The following is a 19,866-nucleotide window of genomic DNA, read 5'->3' as shown; positions in this document are numbered from 1 at the left end:
CAGGTGAAACCAGGGTTTGACTAATTAACCAGCAAATGATATCAGGTGTGACTGACTGCTGAGGAGGTGAGGTGAAAAATTGACAGAAAATAACTGATGACTGAAAACAAATAAAATTAAACCTAACTCAAAAGAGATGAAAAAATGAAAATAACAGAAAAACAAAGCCAAACCGAAACTCAACCATGACATTTTCTAAATAAAAAACTTAATATAATTCAGAGACACAATTAACATGGGCCATAACAACTAAAAGAAGTAAAATATGACTGAACATGTTTATAGATAAAATACCTTATTGCAGCTTTAAGATGCTCAGCCTGTCAAACTGATCAGGAACAGATTTTATCACAGAGTCATCAGGTTAATTGTTGCTGCAAACACAGATGAAGATCAGCTGAAAGGTTCCTGACTGAGAGGAGCTGACCGAGCAGAAAGATCAGAGCTACTGCTGGAGAACAGAGACTAGAAGCTGAAGCTGCAGAGTGAGAACCTGGACCTGAACGGTCCTTCAGAGAACAGAACCTCTCTGTGGGCGGTAACGTCTCCCATCAGGCTGGTCAACCAGCTGTCTGCAGATCCACATGATGTGAAACTAAATTAATGACGAGATTAACATGTTCAGAAGTCCACGATGTTCATCTGAATCATTTTAAGTTAAACTACCTTTAATCAGGGGACATAAACTGCAGACAGTAAATCTGTACATGATCAATGTTTCTATGAATGATAATAAATACATTTGATAACTTTTCATCTTTAGCTTCTGTTGGTTTCTCATTCTCTCTAATACATCTGCACTGTTTTGATTACTACTGTTTTGTGTTTATTTAATAAAACTAAAGTTAAAAGAATAAAATACACAATCTAAGTTTAGTTGTTCTGCATTCTCTGTCTTTAGGTGTCCATGTTTACCAAAGGATGTACGGCTGTGAGTGGAATAATGAGACTGGAGACGTTACTGGTTATCACCAATATGGCTATGATGGCGAAGACTGGATAATATTTGACATGAAGGAAAACAGATGGATCGCTGCAAAACAACAGGGTCTCATTACTACAAACAGATGGAACAATGACAGAGCTGATCTGGAGGACCACAAGTACTACTTCAACCAGATTTGTCCTGCATGGCTGAAGAAGTATGTCGACTATAGGAGGAGCTCTCTGATGAGAACAGGTATTAAATCACATATCCTGATTTTCCTTGTATTAACTGATCAATTGTATATTTTATTTTGCTAAAATTACTGAGAGGTAATTTTCTAAAACTCCTCTAAATACTAATTTCTTCACCACATTGTTGACTAAAAGCCTCAGTTCTGTTTTTGGATCTAAGGCTGGTCTTCAGCTCTGAAATATTTCAAGCAATTTGTCATTAGAATTGAATAAAAAACAGTTTATATTTGAACTTCTTTATTCTCTGCAGATCTTCCATCAGTGTCCTTCCTCCAGAAGTCTTCCTCGTCTCCAGTCAGCTGCCACGCTACAGGTTTCTACCCCAACAGAGCAGAGATGTTCTGGAGAAAAGATGGAGAGGAGGTTCATGATGGTGTGGTCAAAGGAGAGATCCTCCCTAACAATGATGGGACCTTCCAGATGAGCGTTGACATCGATCTGTCATCTGTTGCACCTGAAGACTGGAACAAGTATGAATGTGTGTTTCAGCTCTCTGGAGTCAGAGATGATATCATCCATCGACTGGAGAAACCAGGAACCAGGAGCAATGAATGTAAGTAATTGTTTAAAGAGCCACATGTGCAACGGTGTTTTCACAGGTCTGCCTAAAAAGTGGATCAGAACGCTGCAGCTGATCCAGAACGCTGCTGCCCGCGTCCTCACTAAGACTAAGAACGTAGAGAACATGGACCCGGTTCTGAAGTCCTTCCACTAAGACTAAGAATGTAGAGAACATGGACCCGGTTCTGAAGTCCTTCCACTAAGACTAAGAACATAGAGAACATGGACCCGGTTCTGAAGTCCTCACTAAGACCAAGAACGTAGAGAACATGGACCCGGTTCTGAAGTCCTTCCACTAAGACTAAGAACGTAGAGAACATGGACCCGGTTCTGAAGTCCTCACTAAGACTAAGAACGTAGAGAACATGGACCCGGTTCTGAAGTCCTCACTAAGACTAAGAACGTAGAGAACATGGACCCGGTTCTGAAGTCCTCACTAAGACTAAGAACGTAGAGAACATGGACCCGGTTCTGAAGTCCTCACTAAGACTAAGAAAGTAGAGAACATGGACCCGGTTCTGAAGTCCTCACTAAGACTAAGAACGTAGAGAACATGGACCCGGTTCTGAAGTCCTCACTTAGACTAAGAACGTAGAGAACATGGACCCGGTTCTGAAGTCCTCACTAAGACTAAGAACGTAGAGAACATGGACCCGGTTCTGAAGTCCTCACTAAGACTAAGAACGTAGAGAACATGGACCCGGTTCTGAAGTCCTCACTAAGACTAAGAACGTAGAGAACATGGACCCGGTTCTGAAGTCCTTCCATGGCTCCCTGGATCTCAGAGAATAGACTTTAAAATCCTTCTGTTAGTCTATAAATCCCTGAATTAGCACTTAAATCCATCACAGACTTGTTATCAGGGCATCAACCCTCCAGACCACTCAGGTCTTCTGGCTCCAGCCTGCTCTGCAGAACCAGAACCAGAACCAGAACCAGACATGGAGAAGCAGCATTTAGTTCCTATGCTCCACTGATCTGGAACAAACTCCCAGAAAACTGTAAAAGTGCTGAAAGCCTGAGTTCTTTTAAATCAAGGTTAAAAACACATTTGTTTACATTAGCCATTACATGTTAATGTTTTACTTTCTAGTCCAACTTTTTTATATCTGACCTGCTGCTACTGTTCCAATATAAGGTGCTTTCCTCTGTTTTTTATTTGTTCATGTACAGCACTTTGAATCGTCTTTATAAATAAACTATAAATAAATATCTGCTGGTATGAAAGTTCTTCATCTTTTTATATTTAAATTCAGTTTTAGGGCTGAGATCAGAAGCACATTTTCTGTGATCATTATCTAAACCTATTGTATAAAATAAAGGTTAGATTAGGTAATGTGCAGCTATCATAATCTTCTCCAGTTGTTTCTGCTTCTTTTTATTTTCAGTTAATACCAGCGTCAAGAAAAATCTTGTTCATTTTATAGTTTTAGTTTATCTTAGACTTTATTTTATAAAGTCCACTGAATTAATTTAATAAACAGTTTTATAACACTTGGAAAACAATGAACATTGTTATTATTATAGAATTAACAACTTTTAACTATAGTCACTGAAAAGAAAAACCCTGAAGTTTATTGAAAATAAAAAAAATGTCCAGAACAGAAAGCAGAACAAGGAAACGATGAACAAAGCTAAAACCTGGTCACGGTGTTCAGATAAACTGGAATAAAAGACACAAACCTGAGATTCTGACCTGGTTTGTTTTCTCAACAGCAAATGACAACATGTGGATCATCCCTGTTGCTGCTGTGCTCCTTGGTCTCCTTGGTCTCATTGGTGTGACTGGATTCATCCTTTACAAGAAGAACCGTAAGAGATGAACATTGTATTTTCCTTTTCCTGCATTTTGATTATTGACCTTTACCTGATTTACAGACCTGATTTCAATGTTACAGCCAGAAAGCTTAAACTGAAACTCAAAAACTTCATCATTTGATTCAGTATGAATGATTTTCACAGATGCTTTTTGATGCTAGTTAAATAAATGTACAAATAAATGCTCAATAAATAACCCAAATATAACGCATGCCTAGTAGCATGCTAGCCAGAGCTAATCACACAACAGTAATGCGGGCCACCGGTTAACAATGCGATACGTTTAATGGATTAAATTATGAACGAGAACTTTAATTTAACCTGTCAGAAATCATCATGAAGGCCAGAGTGTCGGTCCTTGTGATGTTTGGCCAAGTTTGTTGTGCTGCTCAACTTCATTACCACTTTAAATAAATAAACTCATCTCCCCCTGATTTAAATAAACGAGCATCACCTTTCTCTCGCTCCCTGAACTGCGGAGCAACTTTGTAGCATGTTTCGTTACATCCACTGCAATAGCTAGAATCCTGTAATAATTCCAGCTACCAGTAGTTCTAAATAAACATGCTACCAATGAAGGGCTGGATTAACGAGAAAGGCACACTCCCTTATAACCCCAAAGAGAGGTAGGAAACTGGTTTATTTCCAGAGATGGCATATGATTTACTAGGAACCACATTAAGCACAGCCAGTAATGTAAAACTAGCTACTTACCACCAGCTGCCTTCCATGCTGGTCGTAACTTTAGCTTCTGTCCGGTAAGAATCAAAAACACGGCATTCGTTAAAATTTTACGCCGTGTTTTGTGTGCGCAGGACTTTCTGCCTGTTGGATCTATTTCCTCCCGCGGATATAAATGCCACTTTGCAATGATTGCAAAGCGCCTCGTTGCCATCTTTCTCTTCCTTAAAATGAAGCTAAACTTTCGACTGCTTTCCCCGATGGGGCGCCACTTTTGTTTGTTTTGCTTTAAGCCTGGTCACGTCGTGCGTAAGTTACGCACACGTGCTTACTGAATGCTGTGTGCGTAACTTGCGTAAAAAAAACATTGTGCTAACGTTGTGCTGCTCAGAGCCGCAGCACGACGGAATTGAAAAGAGAATCGTTAAGCGAGCTGACAAACGGTGCCACGGAACTGGAACACATGGAACCGGTTCTGAACAGGAACTGGTTTTCGATTCCCATCCCTAGTTAAATGTGTATAAAATAGGACAGAAATGCCAATTCAGAATAACTCTGTTCTCAACATCACTAAGTAATATTTATTTAGCTTTATCTGAAGAGGAGCCACTACAGTCAAACTGCTAAAGGTGTTCCCAGATACTCTAAATGTACTGAGGTAACAGTAGGTATAGATTCTGATATCCTGTCAATTGTTACTGATTACTGGATACTGTAATACAGAATATTGATTATAAGAGCTGTGACACGTCACAATAGGAGTTACAGGACTGTAGATTTGTTGCTGTAGCTGAACCACACCAGAAAGATGGAATCAAGATTTTTCAAATCTTATTACTAGACTTTGACAACACAAATGAGGATAGGAGGGGAAATATAAGGAGACAGTGTTGAAAGTGTGCACGGCCTAAAGAGGACAGGAATGAGGTGTTTGTTGAAGCAGCAACAACGCTACACAAAATGTCCCCGAACAGCTTCAATACTGTTTGATATTTGTTAAATAGTCTTTGGTTGAGAGAGTTAAATTGATATTATGTGCATTTCTCCCCCTGAACAACCACAGACAACCATTCAGGGATTCAGGACCAGAGATTTTCTTTAATTACTAACAGATCCAGTAATAAGTGTGAACCTGTCTGATGGCTTTTTTTTTTTTTTTTTACCAAAATGGCATCATAATAGTGATGTGAGATGCGACTCATGATTTATTTTGATGTGTATAGAACAGGGGTGTCCAAACTTTTTTTTTTTTTTTTAGTGAGGGGCAAATCCAGAAAACTAAACAAAGGGCCACACCCTTCAGGTGACATATTGACACATGAATGCTGTGTATATTTCTAAGTCAGCTATAATGTGAAGAACATTGCACTCAGTGGGAGCAGTGATGCTGTCCTTTGATTGAAGGAGAAAGTTTGGTGGTTGAGACACGAAGGACTTCACAGAGATGCTGTCAGTCATTCTGCTTCTCACTCTGCTTCTGTTCTGATTTAACAGAGAAAATGTTAATTCACATCTGGATGTTGAGCCCAACAGGTTCATCATTGTTTCTGCGTGGCGTCTCATCAGAGGAAACTTGGCATTATTCAAACTCTGCAAGAATTCAGGGAGGGAGAGAAGCTGATGTTGACTCTGCAGAGAATCATCACATTGCATTTCAATCAGTTCTAACTGCAGACTCTCTTCCACTCCTTCTGCATCCACCAGGAAGGAGGTGGAGAACAGCTGGATTTGTTTTTCAATGACAGAAAAGTCTTGGAGACGCTGGTTGGGTTCTGTCACCAGAGATGCAATCACAGACACATATTTCTTTTTTTAGCAGAAAGGTCGGCCTTTGGAGAAGCAGACGTGATTTCAGACAGAGCAGGGAAGTGTGCAGCATTAAAGCCTCGTAGTTGTGTCTCAAAGAGGCGGAGCTTTACCCAGAAGGCTTTCAGGTGTGCATACAGGTGTGACACCAGCTGTTCTCTGCCTTGTAGCTTCTTGTTCAGTGTATTCAGATGATGCGTAAGATCAACTAAAGATGCCAGGTCTGCCAGCCACAGAGGGTCACTTAGTTCATGAAGAGGTCAACCCTTCTCTTTTAAAACCTGCTCCATTTCTGATCTCAGCCAATCAGAGCGCTGCAGCACAGAGCCGCGGCTGAGCCAGTGCACATCAGTGGTAGAGTACATCCCCGTATTCAGCATCCACATCAGACAGGAAAGCCTGAAATTCTCCGTGCTACAGTCCTCTAGCTCCAGTTATGGTGACAGTTTTTCCATCAGTGTTCATCACATGGTCCAGCTGGACAGTCTTGGCACTCAGTGCTTCTTGGTGGATTATACATCCTAACAGCCTCACCTCCGCTCTCTTTTACCTTGGTGAACACCAACCATGTCGTTCCTTTGGGCTCGCCCGTCATGGCCGGAGCTCCATCCGTTGTTGCTCCACAGAGCTTGTCCCATTTAAGCTCCATCTTTTCAGCTGCCTCTGACACTGTCAGGACTCAGTCAGCAGGGCTGTGTAGCTTGCTACCGGTTCTGCTGCCCTTGCTTTTTTCCACAGGTGTTCGTGTTGGCCAGTGGGCGGAGCCCACACACCTGCGGATGGTTGAGCAGCACTGGACCGCTCCATTTAAGCAGCTCACAGACAGCGGGAAGATGCCAGAGTGTTACCGTCGTGGTATGCAACCAGTCGTGGCCTCTAGCTCCGTGACCTCAAGCAAGAAACTAAAACGCTCTTACCTCTGTGTTCCCCAGGTTCCTCTGTTCGTCCCGAAGACCTCCTCCTGTGTCAAACACCTCCAAGTACTTCTCTCGTGTCAGCTCCTCTGGGTGCCTCTTGAGTCAGTTCCTCATTCCCAGATTCTGCTTCCTCCGGACATCTACTGGTGACTCCCGCTGCTCTGGACACCTGGACATCCCGGTGCTGCTCGGACCCACTTTTGCCTCCGCTCTCTGGTCTCTCGGACACCTGTGGCCCCACCACCAAACAAGCGCTGAGACCACACCTCCTCCTCCCCGGTCTGGCCTCCAAACCCAGTGGTAAGCTTACGTCCAGCAGCACATTCCCCTCGTCCCCTCCAGTTGTTAATTCTTCTCCCATTTTCCCAGATTGGTCCGGTCCTGCGTCCACTCGGTTCCCGTCCCGATTCAACTCAGCTCAGACTGTACTCTTTCCGTGATCCTAGTTAAATAAACCTTTTTTTAATCTACCTGTTTTCCAGAGTGTTTTCTGCATGTGGGCGAAACACATCAAGCCAAGCATGACAGACACAGCTTCAAAAGTAGCTTTTCCTGTCGCTGTGCCTTTTAGGCTCATCATATCAAGCAGCTCCTCCCTACAGCAAAAATTATCATCTACTCCCCTCAAAAAGCGAACAGTAGCTCTGTGTCTGTGGCATCTGTGCTCTCATCACTGCTATAGAGTAAAAATCAGAAGCACAAGCCTTGTCTCTGAGCTGAAGTTTCAAGTTTGCTGAAAGGTCCTCAATTCTCCGCACAGCTGTATTTCTGGATACGCTCTCATTGTTGAAATCCGGTGCTTTTCCCGGCCACATTATTTTTGTGACTTTGATGAGGCTCTGCTTTATGAAATCCCCATCTGAAAACGGATTGTCGTGCTTGGCAATAAGTTTAGTGACTTCATAACTCGCTGTTGTGGCGTTTTACTGTATTTTGGTAGCAGGAAAAAAAACAACAACCTGCTGTTGAGCTTGCAGGCAGACTTTCTGTGATCGTTGGGCACTGGTGTACGATGTGTAGCTCTGATGTTTAGTCTCATTGTGCCGACGGACATTAGACTCTTCCATCACAGCTAATAAAAACTGGACCGTGGGCCGCAGTTTGGACACCCCTGGTATAGAATATAAATAAATGTAATTCGGTTTTGCACTAGTTTATCATCAGTTCACAAATTATATTTAACTAACATCAACATGCCCAGAGACTACAGGTAGAAATTAACATTTTTGCCACAACATGGTATCATGCATCTTTCTCTTGAAAAGGTCAATAAAATGTTGAGCATTGTCTGAGTGAAATAAAACTTTCAAAAATGCTTTTTTTCCCTGAAAATCAAAACTATATTTTACTAGGATTTTTTTTTCTTCTTCTAGCTATTCGAGACACCGAGACACCGTCCCCAGAAATTTCATCTTTAAATTATAACAAATCAGACGTTAGCCAAGGCCCTAACTCATCAGATGAACCATTACTACAAAGGTAAAGTCTCATTCTTATAACTTGTCTTTGTGTCAGTGCCTTTTATACATTATGTAAATATTGTATGAATATTGAAACATTGTATAAATAATATTTCTGCTTATTTAAAATTCTCAATAGGAAAAAGAGAACTAACTAATGAGGATTCTGGACACCAAGATCTGGGAAACATCAAAACCATTCAGTATTTTTTGACCCTTCCATTAAAATGTTATGTGTGTCTGCAAGAGTTTCAGAACAGCGCTCAATTTATGTTACTTTTTTTTATTTATTTAGGTAAAACCAACTGAAGTTTCAGAGCCAACAGTTTGAAAAGTTTGAGGTTTAAAACCAGTATGGTAAAACTTAAAACATACAGTCTAAAACATGTTTTGCTGGAAAACGATTCACGAAATGATAATCATTGTTTATATCATCTGTGCCTATCTCCAGTCTTCCAGAGCTACTATCCTGCAGCTTTTAGATGCATCCCTCCAGTTCACCTGATTCAGGTGAAAGTCTCGTTTCCAGTCCTCTGCAGAGCTGAAGGACTGGATGCTGATGAGGGAACTCAGCCGTTTGCTTCAGGCGTGTTGGAGAAGCTGCAGGACAGAATCTCTGGAGGACTGGACCTGGACACTGCTGGGTCTACCCACACTCATGCTTAAGGACAATTTAGTGAAACTCATTCACCTAACATGAATATTTTTATTGTAAATATATTTTAATGGATTAGTTTGAAAGGTATGAGGTGTTATGTCTTCATGACGCACATCGTTATTTGTAAATGTATTTTGGAGATGTGGAAAATAAAACTTGTATCAAAGATCTTGCCTCTTGAGCTTCATTTCAGCTCAAACCAACACCCTGTTTGTTAAACTCTGTGGTGGATGCTTCTCCCACCACCAAGGGTTAGTGTTGTTTTTCATCATTTACATTTACTGGTTCCAGATGACACTATACATAAATGAAGCTCAAGTTATTTTATTTTGACATATATTTTCTAATGGATGCACACTTTAGTTAATATCTCTCTGTCTGACTGGTTTACACTTACACTTGTTCTTTTCTTTGAGGTTCTGCAAAAACAAATCAGCTGGAGGGTTTTTACCACTACTCCAAAAGACTGAAGTATTCACTTATTTGTGCTAAGTTAAAAATAATTTTGCTTTATTTCCTTATGTTAGTTTTTGTGTTTATATTTTTGGTTTATTGTTCTTCTGTTATGTTGTGTCTCCCTCATGTGAAAAGTTTAGGTTATTCCACCCCTGTTTAAGCCTTTGATTGAGAATCTATCTATCTATCTATCTATCTATCTATCTATCTATCTATCTATCTATCTATCTCTTTTCCCAAGAACAGACACAATAACACACCTCTCTATAGAAACCTACTGTATATGATAATACCAGAGCTCTCCCAATAAACTATTTTTACAGCCAAACTGAACTCAGATAACAGGAGGAACACAGGACCACCAGTCATGGAGAAGAGGTTAAACACAAGACGAAACACAAGAAAGAGTACAGGACACTGACAGGGAACAGTGTCCTGTACTCAGGGACACAGGGAACAAAAGACACAGACTATGACATTTGTAGGGGTTAGGGGTCAAAGGCAGGAAACACCTGCATTTGGCTGTTGTCCCTATTTTGTTGGCAAAAAGCCTCATGATCTTTCTGCAAAGTAAAAAGGAACAGGAACGGTTCTCCCAGCTCATCATTCTCCTCTGGATCCCGGCGATCTGCCACAAAACAAAGGGGACAATAATAATCAGTGTTGTATAAAGTACTGAAATCTCGGACTCAAGTAAAAGTATAAGTACCTCTCCAAAATATGACTTTGGTAAAAGTCCAAGTCACTGACTGAAATGTTACTTGAGTAAAAGTCTTAAAGTATCTGAAATGTCTTGTACTCAAGTATGAAAATTACTGTAAAAATAGATGTACTCTTGTAACGGTTACCAAACGAAACATTGAAAATGTATTGGAGTAAAAGTATGCAATTAAGTTTGGAAATATAGTAAAGTGAAAGTTATCAAAAAAATGTATACTCAAGGAAAGTATAAAGTACTCCAAAATATACTTAAGTACAGTAGTGAAGTATTTTTACTTTGTTACTATACAACACTGATAATAATTAACAATAATCTAATCATATTTGTTTTAGAGTTTATATAATCAATATCTTTTTACCAGAAACTTTCAGGAATCTCACTACAGCATTAAGTAGCTGTTACACACATCTACATACGTAAACTGGTTTGTTGGTTGCACTTTATGTTCAACAAGGATTGATTTCAAACTCAATTAAAAGCTATTCTGTTGAATATTAATATTCGGATTAACAAAAACTGTTAAATTTCTTGGTTTAAATAATCCTTGTTTACAAACATCTTCATCTACTGGCCTTTTTTGTTGCTTGTGGTGAATTCTGAGAAAAGTCAAAATTAATTTGCAATTATGGTTGAAATATATACATCGTAATTTTGATTTGTGGGGAAATCGTACATCCCTAATGGCTAAACTCTAAATGTTGCCTGTTGATGCTGGTATAAAACAACATCAATTAGTTAAGGTTTAAAATGTTCAGTCTGACCTATTGTAAGGAATATCTTATTCTAGACCATTTTGTTAGACTGAACTTGAGGGTTTTTTAACCATCTCAAGGTAGATATGTGCAGCTGATATTTGCTTCAGTTGCTTATTCTCACTGCAGACATATTAATGTTTAAGTTAATCATTTTAGGTTTTTTTTTAAATAAAACGCTTGAAGGTTAAAGTCTAAACAGTTTGTCTGCAGAAATGTTCCTGAACTTAAACCTGTAAAAGTCCTAGATGGAGAAAAGGTCAGCCCTGATGATCCTCTCTGCTCTGTAAGCTGGCTGAGTTTCTGGTGTGGATTTCTGGGCTGATGGAGTTGAAAGCTAAGCTGAAGTATGCAAACAGGATCCTGGCATACGTTCCTTACGGTGGCTGAGGTGGTGCAGGATGACTGCATCATCTCCTGACCTGTTTGTCCCAGTAAGCAAACTACAGGAGGTGTCATGTGATCCCCTTCAGATGCTTTATCACCAGTTGCTCAAAATATTTCATGACCACAGACGTCAGGGCTACACGGCTGTAGTCATGTAACCATGTGATGATGCGTTTCTTATGGTCCACGATGATGATGGAGAATTTAAAGTGGGAGAGAAGCTCACAGAACCCCAGAGACTAGATGAAGATCAGAGTGAAGCTGGAGACCAGTTGGTAGCTAAAGCTCTCAGGCCTGATAAGGAGTCACTATGAAGAAGAAAATAACAGAATTCAAAATAGATTAGATTAGTATAGGCCAAACAGTACCATTATCAGTAATACAGTCTTGGATAATTCCAGATGTTAGTGTAAATTTGACTTTGTTGAAAAGGAGAAAGGATAAGCAATTCATTCTAAATTCAGACATAGTACAGGATTATATTAATAAATAGTATAGTTATGTAAAAAATGTATACAGATGCAAATAGGAGTAGCTTTTATAGTATCAGAATTCAAAGTTAAAATTAGGAAAGGAATAAGTGATGGACTTTCAGTTTACACAGAAGAGATGATTTTAAGTTTGAGTTATTTAATGGGTTTAGGAAGTTAAGCCATTAAGATCAGTCATATGTTCAGGATGTAGTTCATCCTTAATTAGTGTGCAGTATAATCATTCAGAAAGCAGGCCAGATATTTTAATAGAAATTCAACAGACACTATATAGAATTAAAATTTTGTATGGATATCAGTGCATTATGGAGTTAAAGGAAATGAACAGATAGGGCAGCAAAGGAAGCTGTTAGAAATTTAACAGTGGATTTAACTATTGATTTTAGTAAATCGGAAGTTAAAATGTTAATTAAACAGAAAATGAAGGATAAATGGCAAAAAGAATGGAAGAAAGGAAAAGGCATACTGGATTAAATAGTACTTTGTTTATTTTAGGGAAACATAAGAATGGTAAATGTGAATACTGTGGAGTAGATGAAGCAATTGAATGTTTCATGCTGTACTGTAATAAATATGAGGAGGAGAGACAGCAATTAATTCTACATTTAAGTAAAGTAAAAGTTAAATCAAATTTATTTGAATTATGTAGAAAAGATTTAGAAAGTAACATTTACAGGATAATATTTCGCTATCTAAAAATAACATAATTGTTTAACAGAATTTAAGTCCTGGGGGTCATTCTGGTTCACACACCGGCGGAAATGCATCTATTTTTTAAAGAAGAAGAATTTTTTCTGGAGCTGAAGTCTGTTGACGAACACCCTCCGAAGCTGAAGGGTGTTCTGATGGACCAAAATGTTAATATTTATCTTTTTGCTTCTCATGGAAATACACAGCACTGCTGCCGGTAAGTTAGCGCACATTTTTATCCTTAACTTGTTTTATTTAGCCCACTTGTTAGAAGTTATCCAACAGTAAATATACACTTCCGGTTATGTGGCATACTAAGCAATCAGTTTAAAAAAAAAAAAAAAAAAAATCGTAAACATTTAAGGAGTTGCTTTTTAAACAAATATAACTTAGGAAACAGAATAATGCACATCATTTTACTACAAAGCTGAACTACACTGTTTGTCCTCCTCTTTCTGTTACTCTGTTAAATAGTAACACGGACTTGGAAAAGCCTAGTTAAAGCCATACTATGCAACTGGGGTTGATTTTCCAGCGAGGCTCCCCCCAGAGGGCGAAAGTAAAAGTGCACTGTCGTAAAGATGCTCAGCTGTTCTGGGTTCTCAGTCAAGCCAGGCGCGGTTGTTTTGAGCTTAGCAGACAGGCGAACGCAACGAAAAGTGGAAAAAAACGGCAGTACAAACAATGAATAACACAGTGAAGGTATGAACATGCACACAGAGAGAGAGAGAAACCATTCCAATGCAGTGTTTCCCCTAGGAATTTGGGACGACCGGCGGGGGGGGGGTGAGACAAACTTTGCACCGCTGACCGGCTGAGCGGAGCGGCGCGCATATCGAGTTAGTTTTATTTTTTTATTATTATTTTTTTGGAATGTCGGCGAGGCGGTAGCGTGAGGGAAACCCTACAATGTTACTTACAATCGCATCAGCAGAAACGCGAGGTCCGCGTCAGCCTTGCAGCCTTCTATGTTCACCCGTGTACGACTCCTCTCTCTGTCCAGAACCCTTTTCCTCTTTCTTGCCTGCTCCAACATGGGCTTTCTCTGTTTTCTCGCTGGTTCCGCCATGATAACTGCACAAATATCGCCACTGCACTACCAACGAGCACACCTTTCACTGGGGGCGTGTAGCAGTTCTCGCCGTAAAGCAAGACCGACTCTCGCGATGCACACGAGACTACTGAGCCTGTGAATGCGGGCCGACTGCTCCTGCAATTGCAAGTGCGGTATTTCCCCCACAGACCACCAGGGCGGCCGAGAAAACCTTAGTTCAACCTGAAATGACTCATTTAATCATCCAAAACGGTATGGAACATATTAATTAACTGAAAAATGTTGCATAGTATGCCTTTAACACACACACACAGGGATTACTTGTGCGCAGAATTGTAACATGCTTTGTTTTGATCCCTGTGCTCCCTAGCTGTATGTATGAATGTTTACTTCAGTCAATGTTCAGTCTAACATCAGTGATTATGATTACACTTATTTACAATTCACATTTGAGTTATTTGAATAAACACAGCACTACACTATTGTTTTTGTTAGTTTTCTTTAGATTAGATTGCTGAAAAAGTTTGTCCCTGTGAAAAAACGGAATGCCCCCCTTTTAATTTCTTTTTGCACCCGGGTCTGACTTTATTAACATCACTACTCCCAACAAACTCAATAAGTTGCTTATATATCTGCTGTTTTTTTTACATTCTTATAAATAGTCTAGTGCTGTTTTTGTGCAGAAATTATTATTATTGATTGATTATTATAATGTTAAGTAAATATATTAATAGATTCTAATATATTTACAATATGTTTTGTATCATAATTATGGTGTCAGTTGAACAGTACCCCAATGACACTACACACAGATACTAGAATAGAAAAGGAATGAGAGTAAATAAAGTTTTTCGAAATAGTTTTTTGAAAAGAAGCAAAACTTCTTATCATCTATATATTTACTTAATTTGAATTTAACTTAAGCCACAGGAAAATAATACAAAACAGAAGTCAGAATTGTTAGGTATTTCTTACAGCAAAGTCACACAAGTTTGTGTATGATTAGATCTGATGGCAAAGAATAAACTACATTTACTTTCACTTTCGTTATTGCACCTCTCGAATGAATTTTAACCCAGTTTTAGGTGACGTCTCTCGGCAGAACGCTCTCATTGGCTCAGATGAAAGCTGAACTCCAGGTAGACAGGTGTGTACTTCTGCTTGCTTGCTTTTTCAGTCTCATCACACAGAACAAACCGTTAGGGGACCACATGAAAGCGACATGGCAAAAGTGACGGCTTTGATTTTTGTAACGATTTTACTGGGAATACCAGCTGCCACGTCAGGTGAGTTGAAAAAAAGGTTAAAGATCCTAATATCAGCGTTATTACAACTCTGTGTCCGTTCGTTGAAGTTTGTTTGATGACAGTTCATGGTGTTGAACCCTGAGAGTTAATATATCACTCACTCATTTAAAAAAAAGTTGTCTAAAATTAAACAAAACGGACGAAATTTGGGTTGCTCCGATGGTACAGGGGTAGTCGGCACGACTCATGTACGGAGTCCTTAGATTTTGGCTTGTGGTCATTTCCCGCAAGCAGGGCCGTGCAGAGACAGTTGGAGGGGCAGGTGCTCAAAGTAAAAAGAGGGCACATGGGGCACGGGTTTAAAACACGATACAGAAACATACCTTGCTATTCAACTGGCTGAACTGTACCAACCCATACTATAAAGAATGTAGCATGGAATCAACGGCGTAGGTTTGATATGAACTTTGGTAGGGACACTAATGGTCCAAAGTTTCATTGGTCTTACGCAATATGCATGCTCCTATTTTTTGATGCTTGATTTGAGCATCAGGACGCGTTTTGCCTGTCTAAAAAGAAAAGGCAGCATTATTTGCTACATTTATACAAATTTTATAAGCACAACACACATTATATGGTGTTTGTTTATCTTTAAAGCATCACTGGATCTGATGAATGACTTTTTCCCACTTTGAAAAAGTTTGCATTTGAAATTACCAGCGGGCCTATTAAACCGAATATATTCAAAATATGTCTGTTGTCTAGATTAATCCTGTATTTTCTTTTGAAGATATAGAAATGTGCAGAGATAAACCCCAAACTTTTTTTTATCTAAGATATTCTGTTTGCATCATAAAACAGCAAAATCATACATTCAACAGACTGCAAATAAATTTATTGTGAAATAAATAGCACTATTATTATGTGGAATACTAATTAGTCTAAACAAAATATAGCAGTTGTTTAGGTGGCATATAGTGTTCTTATACTGTATATTATACAGCAAGTCTTACTCCCTCTCTCAAACCCCCTTTCATATCAGCCTCCTTTGTAAAAAAAAAAAAAGCCACTTGTGTTATTAAAAAAGCAGACAAAGTTGTTTTCTTTTTATTCAAACATTTAATTTTTATTTGAATTTTTTTTCCATAATATTCTGGTGTTTTTTCTCATTAAAAATAATATTAAAAGACCTGAAACAGACAGTGATTTAATATTATGCTTTGAAACATAACATGTTGTTTTTGGCCATTGAGGTTTGAGTTAAATTCCACATTAGGATTTGTTTTATTTCTATTTAATGCAGCTATCCCAAGAAGCCAGTAGACCGACACTCAAGTCTTTAGTTGCAAATCCAATATTACGTTCTTGGTCAAACTGCTGCATTAATTGTAACTGCAATCTTGTGCAAAGTGTTGTGGGCCTGGCCACACTGCTAAATATCCAAAAAGAATGGGGAAAATCTGTGTTCACATAACAAATGACTGGATTAACTGTAAACAATGCAATTTAAAACTTTAATGCCACAAAGCAGTCTCATGAATCCTTGCACTAGTGGCCACTCCATTTTGGGCTGCTAAAATATTAAAAGCTCAATATCTCCTGCTCCAAAAAAGGAAAAAATAATTATATCTTCAAAGGGACAGTGTGTAACTAATTTGGGTTTTAAGTAGCAAAAATCAAGTATTGCTTTTATAAATACTGATGCTGGCAAAATCTAATAACCTCACATCAAAAATGAAACGCTCTCATAACTTAAATACATAGATGTCAGTGCACCCACTGGGAGACACCATGTTGGGCCGCTATATCTGATTTCGCTATTGCCAGCCTCACGTGTTTTCCCGATCTGTCTTCTATATGAGGGTGTGCCTTCAGTGGAGGAGTAGAAAACAAGTAAAGACGACCATGAATCATTCTATTTGCCATTTTCTGTTGAAATGGAGAACCACGCATACTCTTTGGCCAGCGAATTGGACGCAAATTGCAGGCTCTAATATGAAACTTTTTTTTTTGTTGTTCTTAAAGGTTTTTTTATTTATTTTTTTATTTGAGCAGCAGTGCCTCCTTGTCCTGGAAAATGAGTGGCCATGATGGGGTCTAGTTGGGGGTGGTCATTAGGTGCCCCCTCCAGGTAGTACCTACTCTGACCGCACCACCTCTGCCCTGAAAATAACAAGCCCAATGAGTGGTAATGTGAGGCAGAGCGCGATTGTATCTGCTCAAAGTTGAGATGAACAGCAAGTAAATACCAAAACAGAAGACAGAGGAGCAACACAGCTAGTGCTCAATGGAAAAAAAATTCAGTGGCTTAGAATGTTTTGCAGACTTAGTCACAGAATTATTTGAAATTGGTTAAACACATGCTTAAATATCAGTTACGTCGCTTTAGATGTGTCAAATTGGATGTGTCAAATTGTTCAGATATGTCAGCGTGAGACCCACCAGTTGTTACTGGCAGCAGCACAAACTGTATGAAATAAAAAAAAAAAAAACAACAACACAAAGACATCCAGCCACATCATACTAACTGTTCTGTTTCCATCCCAAACTCAAAACTGCTGCCTGGTGACCTCATTGCCCGAAGCAAAAATGGAAAATTTCACATCCCCTTGGGGAGCAGTGGACTGCCACTGAGCAGCACCCAGGGAGCAGTCTGGGGTGAAGGGTCTTGCTCAAGGACCCAGAGTGGCAGTTGAACTCAGAACCTCTGTGACCCAAGCACAATACTTTAACTCCTAGGCCACAACATTTTTCTTATTATTTTCTGAAACGAATCTTGGAAAAAAACAAACTCATTTGTTTCTTGTTTTTTTTTTCCCATTGTTGATTTCAGTTAAATGAACAAATTATACGCAGAATCAGATCTCATGGAGATAAGGTGAATCCTGTTGTCTCTGCTATTCACTTCATGGTCGATAAATACTAGAAGACATGTGGTGATGACGTTTGTCAAATTTAAATATATTTGATTAGAATGTAATGTTTCTAAATTGCCTAAATACATTAAAAACAATGTGATTACAGCGTTAGAGCCTACTTAATATTGTGCATTTTGTATATTTGCATGGACTTTATTTAATGTGAGAATAACAGCCTTTTCTTTTGCCACAGTTACTCATTCATTGAAATACTTCTACACGGCATCATCTGGACTACACAACTTTCCACAGTTTGTGACTGTTGGGATGGTTGATGATCAGCCATTCTCCTACTATGATAGCGTTGTTAAAAAAGAGATTCCCAAGCAGGACTGGATGGCTAAGAGTGAAAGTCCTGAGTACTGGGAGGCAGAGACTCAGAAATCCATTGGTACTGAGCAAACCTTCAAAACTAATCTTGATATTGCTAAGCAGCGCTTCAACCAGACTGGAGGTGAGCTATAATGTCCCCAACATATATAGTAATGACCATCAAAGGTTTTTTTTTCCTCCTTCTCTTGTCTCTGTACAAACATACATATACAGAAAAAGAAAAAGGAAATTAACAGTCCACTTAAATCTCTATTTTTAGCCCTGTTTGTTGGATTGTACAAACCTTGAACCAGCTGTCCGTCTGCAGTCACATGTTAACCTTAAATTAAACAATGTCTATGGTCATCTGAGTTGTATAAAGGTAGACTAAACATGGATGTGATGGTTTCTATAGATGATAAGAAATTTGTTTTTGTTTTTTTGAAATCATCAGTTTCTGTTGTTTTTTGTCTTTCTCTTTCAGATGACTGTTTTGTGTATATCAATAAAAACATTACACATGTTAAATGAGTAAAATACAAAATCTCAATTTAATTTTCTGTATTCTTTGTCTTTAGGTGTCCATATTCTCCAGTTTATGTATGGCTGTGAGTGGGATGATGAGACTGGGCAGGTTACTAGTTATGACCAGTATGGCTATGATGGGGAAGACTTTGTAATACTGGATGTGAAGACGAACACGTGGATCGCTCCAAAACAACAGGCTGAACTATCTAAAAACAAATGGAACAATGACAGAGCTGATCTGGTGAACAGAAACAACTACCTCAACCAGATTTGTCCTGAGTGGCTGAAGAAGTATGTCAACTATGGGAGGTGCTCTCTGACGAGAACAGGTATAGTCACATATTTATTTATATGGACTGATTAAATAAATACCTTAATTTACTAGAAGGAAAGTTTCAAACACTCATCTACGGACTGATTTCTTTACCATATTTTTGACCAAGTCACACAGTTCTGTTTGTGTATCTGAGGCTGGTCTCAAGCTCTGAAACAATTCAATCAATTTACTTTCCATTAGACATGAATCATTATAACCAGTTTAAACTTCTTGTGTCTCTATCTGCAGATCTTCCATCAGTCTCCTTCCTCCAGAAGTCTTCCTCGTCTCCAGTCAGCTGCCATGCTACAGGTTTCTACCCCAACAGAGCAGAGATGTTCTGGAGGAAAGATGGAGAGGAGGTTCATGATGGTGTGGACAAAGGAGAGATCCTCCCTAACAATGATGGGACCTTCCAGATGAGCGTTGACATCGATCTGTCATATGTTGCAAAAAGAGACTGGAACAAGTATGAATGTGTGTTTCAGCTCTCTGGAATCAATAAAGATATTGTCCATAGACTAAAGAAACCAGGAATCCGGAGCAATGAATGTAAGTAATTGAGTTAACAGCCACATGTGTTCATAGGTAAATATCTACTGATGTCAAAGTTCTGTCTGCTTGGCTTGTTGTTTAAGATTTATATTCAGTTTAAGGGCTTGGATCTGAAATAATTCTTCTTTTGGGATTGTTATGTTAGCCTGTTCCAAAGTTAAAAGAGTTACATTTTAATATCAATAAAAACATTCAGATTTATTAATTTTTAGGTTTTAGTTTGTGTTAGACTTTATTCAACATTGCATTAATTTAATTGCATTAATTTTACTAACAGCTTTAAAACACTTAAAAATCAGTGAGGATTATTATTTGGTCAACTACTCAGTTATAGTAATTGTAAAGAAAATGCTGAAGCT

At 38.8% G+C, this 19,866-nt stretch overlaps 1 protein-coding gene across 3 annotated transcripts in view; it reads left to right on the top strand.

Annotated features, from left to right (window-relative positions):
• Positions 1 to 19,679, top strand: part of LOC105924487 (major histocompatibility complex class I-related gene protein) — a 28,902-nt gene extending 9,223 nt beyond the window's left edge. The window contains exons 1-4 of one of the 3 annotated variants that reach the window (XM_036145821.1): positions 14,844 to 14,917; positions 17,990 to 18,250; positions 18,687 to 18,965; positions 19,202 to 19,679. In XM_036145821.1, the coding sequence (XP_036001714.1) occupies positions 14,854 to 14,917; positions 17,990 to 18,250; positions 18,687 to 18,965; positions 19,202 to 19,512 (915 nt within the window). In that variant the 5' untranslated portion in view covers positions 14,844 to 14,853 and the 3' untranslated portion in view covers positions 19,513 to 19,679. Of the gene's footprint in view, positions 1 to 901; positions 1,181 to 14,843; positions 14,918 to 17,989; positions 18,251 to 18,686; positions 18,966 to 19,198 lie in introns of those variants that run through there. The other 2 variants (XM_036145822.1, XM_036145823.1) reach the window with 2 other exon arrangements.
• The last annotated feature ends 187 nt before the right edge of the window (positions 19,680 to 19,866 follow it).

The sequence above is a fragment of the Fundulus heteroclitus genome, chromosome 13, assembly GCF_011125445.2.
Source record: "Fundulus heteroclitus isolate FHET01 chromosome 13, MU-UCD_Fhet_4.1, whole genome shotgun sequence".
Classification (NCBI taxonomy): domain Eukaryota; kingdom Metazoa; phylum Chordata; class Actinopteri; order Cyprinodontiformes; family Fundulidae; genus Fundulus; species Fundulus heteroclitus.
Note: the sequence above shows the minus strand (reverse complement) of the source record. Positions and strands in the feature narration are given on the sequence as shown.